The sequence below is a fragment of the Mobula birostris genome, chromosome 5 (genome assembly GCF_030028105.1).
Source record: "Mobula birostris isolate sMobBir1 chromosome 5, sMobBir1.hap1, whole genome shotgun sequence".
Lineage (NCBI taxonomy): Eukaryota > Metazoa > Chordata > Chondrichthyes > Myliobatiformes > Myliobatidae > Mobula > Mobula birostris.
The window spans coordinates 149,280,655-149,286,363 of NC_092374.1; the positions used below are offsets into that span (position 1 = coordinate 149,280,655).

Here is a 5,709-nt window from a genome sequence, read left to right on the forward strand (position 1 = left end):
GGAAGCCTTCCAACATTATGCAAGAGCTAGCCCTACCCCCCCCCCAAAAAAAATCAAAATGAACATCCAGCTGACGGGTATTAAAAACAATTGGAGCTTTTGTTCACTGGGCACTGCACGCGAACGCTGCTGTTTTCCCGCCGCGTTTAACTATCACGTTGCGATTTTATTTCCTCAAATATTACGCTTGCCAATTAGCATTTATTCCTGATCGCGAAACAACCATTTGCAAAAAAAAAACCAAAATCTGCAGAACGAAGTTAGCAGAATCTCCATCCGGTTCTTATAGTAAACGGGAAAGTTGCTCAAAAAGCGTCATTCTATTTTTTTTTTGGCAATTTTACGCGGGGAACGGGGCGTCCAGTTTAAATATGGATTGGCATACGCCTGGGTGTTGCACGTAAGGAACTGAGAACTGCGTGTATGCATCCAACTCAATGTACATACGCACATAACAGCCACACAATCATACGTGCTAAGACCTATGTTAACAGGCTCCCTGTTAACACACTCGCTTCTGATCCAGACTTCTTCAGAAGCGTCCAAGAGAGGCATTGCACAGAGAGAAGAGGCACAATATCCGAAGAGTTCGCTGCAATAAACAGGAATCGCGAGCGATATAGTTACCCCTTGGTAATATACAGGCGTCGCGCTGCCTCTGTAGTTGAATCCAAGCTGTGGGTTAAAATATACGTCAAAATCTACTTTGCCAACAAGGAGGTCGGAAAGAAGAGCTGCTGGTGGTGGGGTGGGGGGGGATATTACTGTTCCGAGGAAATCTGTTTAGGCTAAACGGAATCGACACCTTTTATGCCGACATTTGGCTGCTGGTGTGAATTGATTTCTCTTCCACCGATCGCCTGATCAGCTGCTATTTTTTTAATTAGCCACCACGGCTCAGCAGAGGGTGTTCGCTCTTCCAGCGAGCACCAAACTGGAAAGGATCAGAGTCGCTTAGCACATCCCCGATCGAGAGAGAGAGAGAGGAGGAGACGGCGAAGAGGTGACGGAATATGCAGAGATTGCAGAGTATCTCTCTCTCTGGCACCTTGTGCTTCACCGGGCGGATGGTATCAGAACACAAACGCAACTGAGTGATTCTGGATTATGTATCTATCGCCTGCGGGGAACAGCGGCAACGAAATCGGGAAACAGTAATGGATTGCACAGCTTGATTATGCACTTGCTTATTGTTTGCGGTTTTTTTAATGCCTCTCTCTTTAGACAAGTAACGGGGTTGTGCATAGTCTTGTGTTCCTGCTGGGGGTACATATCCACACTCCGCTATCCGGATTGACAAACTGTTAATACTTCCCGGGCTCGGGTCTCTTTTGTTTTATATTCATAAATGTAATTTTAAAACAAAGCTGAAACTATCTGCTTTTTATTTATGCGTGTTAAAAAAAAAACAAATCGGCTGAAGCAGTTCATGGCATGAGATGGGAGGCAGATGTTACTGTTTGAAAATGCTGCCGTGGTTTGTGTTGGTGCAGATCATTCTGGGGTTTGCTTGGGGCAATACGACTACGGACCTGTGCGAGAGGATGTGCTCCTGCATCGAGGTGGAGGGGGTTCTGCACATTGACTGCGAGAGAAGAGGCATCTCCGACCTGCAGCATTACAGCGCGCCCACTTCGCGCTTCTACCAACTCTTCTTGCATGGCAATTCGCTGTCCAAACTCTTACCGAACGAGTTCGCCAACTTTTACAACGCGGTCACTCTGCACCTGGAGAACAACGGCCTCCACGACATCATTCCAGGGGCTTTCCTGGGGCTGCAGCTGGTAAAGAGGCTCCACATCAATAACAACAAGATTAAAGGTTTCAGGAAGAACGCTTTCTTGGGGCTTGATGATTTGGAGTACCTGCAGGCGGACTTCAACCTGCTCCGGGACATCGACCCCGGGGCTTTTAGGGACCTCAACGAGCTCGAGGTCCTGATTTTAAATGACAATCTCATCACCTCCCTTCCGGCCAACCTGTTCCAAAATGTGCCCATCACACACCTGGATCTGCGGGGAAACAGGCTAAAGACACTGCCCTACGAAGGGATTTTGGAACTCCTGCCCGGGATCGCTGAGATTTTGCTGGAAGACAACCCTTGGGACTGTACGTGCAATCTCCTGCCCCTTAAAGGTGAGATGAGAAGTCCAGTTTGGGGATTAAAACAAGGGGAAGTTAAAATAAAAGGTTGATAAGAATCACCTGTTATGGTCGCTAGATGGCGGAGTTGGGTAAAGGGGCGCTTGAAATCAAAGCTGCTTCAATAAAACAGCAGCGGTCTGTCTGTTCATTGATGGCAGCTAGAGGGGGTACATTAAGTTCTGACAGTCTGTGCCAAGTGTGAAGTAAACGAGTTCACACCACAGAAGTGCCTGAATTGACCCACGCAGTTCTTGCTCATAATGGCTTGAAAGGGGTGAACTGAGGAGGTGAACTGATAAGGTTGTATAAGTTTCAGTTGTGTGCTTTGAAATGTTCCCTGTGGCAAAGATACATATTAGCCCGCACAGACACACATTTTTGAGATTTTTTTTTGAGATACAGCAGTTATGCCTATTTTGCTGTAATATTCAACGTCTCCTAAAACTGCTTTTAGTGCAGGGTTGTTACTTTGGCTGCGTGACACTGACATGTTGATAAAATTGAGTGCTTAGGTAGTGAAATTGATTGTGTATGTCTTCTATTTTATCACCATACTGTAACAAGGTAAAGTAATTCAAATTTTAGCTGGACACATAAAAGTTGCTGGTGAACGCAGCAGGCCAGGCAGCATCTCTAGGAAGAGGTGCAGTCAACGTTTCAGGCCGAGACCCTTCGTCAGGACTAACTGAAGGAAGAGTGAGTAAGGGATTTGAAAGTTGGAGGGGGAGGGGGAGATCCAAAATGATAGGAGAAGACAGGAGGGGGAGGGATGGAGCCAAGAGCTGGGCAGGTGATAGGCAAAAGGGGATACGAGAGGATCATGGGACAGGAGGTCCAGGAAGAAAGACAAGGTGGGGGGGGACCCAGAGGATGGGCAAGGGGTATATTCAGAGGGACGGAGGGAGAAAAAGGAGAGTGAGAGAAAGAATGTGTGTATAAAAATAAGTAACAGATGGGGTACGAGGGGGAAGTGGGGCATTAGCGGAAGTCAGAGAAGTCGATGTTCATGTCCCTCCCCTCCTGTCTTCTCCTAGCATTTTGGATCTCCCCCTCCCCCTCCAACTTTCAAATCCCTTACTTACTCTTCCTTCAGTTAGTCCTGACGAAGGGTCTCGGCCTGAAACGTCGACTGCACCTCTTCCTAGAGATGCTGCCTGGCCTGCTGCGTTCACCAGCAACTTTGATGTGTGTTGCTTGAATTTCCAGCATCTGCAGAATTCCTGTTGTTTGCAATTTTAGCTGGACTTGTTTTATGTTATTACTTAACAGAGTCATTTTGATATATTATTTTTGATGTACATATATGTCAAAAGTTTGATGGTAACTAGCTTTGCTTAACTTGGTTAACAATCAGGAACATCTCCAATTTACATTGTTTTTCCCTTCAAGAATGGCTAGAGCACATCTCACATTCGGCTTTGATTGGAAGAGTAGTTTGCGAGGCACCCATGCGATTGCAAGGAAACGACTTGAATGAGACATCCGAGTTCGATCTATGCCCCTCACAGAATGAAAACGACTTAAGTCTTGTTGCTCCTCCTACTCAGCGGCCTTCAGGTCTGCCTCCAACTCCTGCCATTCAGCACCCAAGGCCACCAACTTCAGCATCAGTGCACAAAGGAATATCAAAGCCACGTGGAAATTGGCAACTGAGGACAAGACCTTCAGCAAATGCTGTTATACCCAATGGCAACAACATTCCCCTTTTGTTAAATGGATGCCCAACAACTTGTAGCTGTTCTATTACTAGTCTTGAATCGGGTCTTGAGGTTAACTGCAGGGGCAGTAAACTGGAGAGTGTAGCAGATCTCCAGCCCAAACCATTTAAGGCACAGGAACTCTTCCTCAGACAGAACAACATAGGACTTATAAGAAAAACTCATTTCCTGAACTACAGCAGTTTGACTTTGTTGGATTTGGGAAATAATGCCATTAAGTTAATAGAAAACAACACTTTTTGTAATCTCACCAATTTGCGATGGTTGTACCTGGATAATAATAACCTAGAAACTCTGATCCCTGAAATGTTTGCAGGGCTTCAAAATGCAGAATACCTAAACTTGGAGTTCAACTTAATTCAGTTAATCCTGCCAGGCACATTTAATTGGATGCCAAATCTGAGAGAATTGTTCTTGCATAACAATTTATTGAAATCTTTGCCAGTAGATGTGTTTTCTTCTGTCTCCCTCTCCAAGCTAAGTCTCCATACCAATTATTTTATGTATCTCCCAGTTACTGGGGTTTTGGATCAATTAACTTCTGTTGTGCAAATTGACCTTCATGGAAATCCATGGGATTGTTCCTGCAACATCATTGCTTTCAAACAATGGGTAGAAAGGATGGGCAGTGATGTCGTTGTAAGCGAATTAAAATGTGCATCTCCAGAAGAATTTTGGGACAGAGATTTTAAGTCGATAAGCAATGAGCTGATGTGCCCGGAGTTATATTCAAAAATCCATCTGACGTTTTCTTCATCCAGTAACATTACCATATCAACCGAGACAGGGACGCACGTGAATCCATACTTGGAGACCAGCAGAGTTTCTATTTCAGTGCTGGTACCTGGTCTTTTACTCGTCTTTGTTACATCTGCCTTTACGGTTGTGGGCATGCTGGTGTTTATCTTGAGAAATCGAAAGAGATCAAGGAAAAGGGATACCAACTCCTCTGCTTCGGAAATTAACTCCTTGCAAACAGTATGTGATTCTTACTGGCACAATGGGCCTTATCACGCAGAGGGACCTCATAGAGTATATGATTGTGTTGCACACACCCTCACAGACTAGGTGAAATACTGAAAATATGGAGTGTGATTTAATGCAGCACATATATCTGGAGATGAGGTTATGATATTGAAGGTCAAAGGCTCCTGATGTAAATAATGTTACCATAGGCTTCTGCTCAAAAAAGTCTACGACAGAATATTGAATTCAGCTTTCTAATGAACAGTAAATAGCAGACAGATTACAAAACTGCTTATAACTTTTAGAACTAACCACTTTTCTCCTGCTGTGAAACATACGTGTATTTCAGAAGTAAGCACAGGAATAACGTTGTTGCTTTCCAGTGCTCCTTTCATGTTGATATTCCAATGTATATGACAATTAATCAGTTATATAAAAAATATAAAGAAAACTTGTTGTCATTTGGCGATATGGGAGGATTGTAAAAAGAATACACAGATTGGGGGGGGGAGGGAGCAGTAGATTACAGCCATTAGCTTTCACAAATGTAAAGTTGCACGAACGCATGAATGTATTGTACAGAACTGTCTAATTAGAAACAAGTGATGCATGTCATGCATGAATTCAACACCACAGGGTTACACTACATAGCTGGAAGGAATAGCTATTACTATGCTCCATTCATGGGTACTAATTATATTCTATGAAGTCATGTATCCAGTATTGATCACAGTGACCTTCCCCTGTTTATTTTTGCTGTGATTGCAATTGTGCAGTTTGTGCTATTATTGCTTAGATAAGGTGTAAGCTGCGAGTCATCTTGTTTTAGGCCATACTTGTTCATGCATGGTTAAAAATTATTTAATTTATATTATGAATT

General features: G+C 43.9%; 1 protein-coding gene across 1 annotated transcript; it reads left to right on the top strand.

Annotated features, from left to right (window-relative positions):
• The first annotated feature begins 1,003 nt into the window (after positions 1-1,003).
• LOC140197342 (SLIT and NTRK-like protein 1) lies at positions 1,004-5,162 on the top strand. Its single transcript, XM_072257294.1, has 2 exons — positions 1,004-2,136; positions 3,535-5,162. The coding sequence occupies exons 1-2, from the start codon at positions 1,440-1,442 to the stop codon at positions 4,929-4,931; spliced, it is 2,094 nt and encodes a 697-aa protein (XP_072113395.1). The 5' UTR covers positions 1,004-1,439; the 3' UTR covers positions 4,932-5,162.
• The last annotated feature ends 547 nt before the right edge of the window (positions 5,163-5,709 follow it).

Bases quoted from the DNA above. Each gene is read 5' to 3' on its own strand.
- LOC140197342 (XM_072257294.1), top strand. From the start codon at position 1,440: ATGGGAGGCAGATGTTACTGTTTGAAAATGCTGCCGTGGTTTGTGTTG. The intron at 2,137-3,534 runs GTGAGATGAGAA...TTTCCCTTCAAG, and splicing joins CAATCTCCTGCCCCTTAAAG to AATGGCTAGAGCACATCTCA.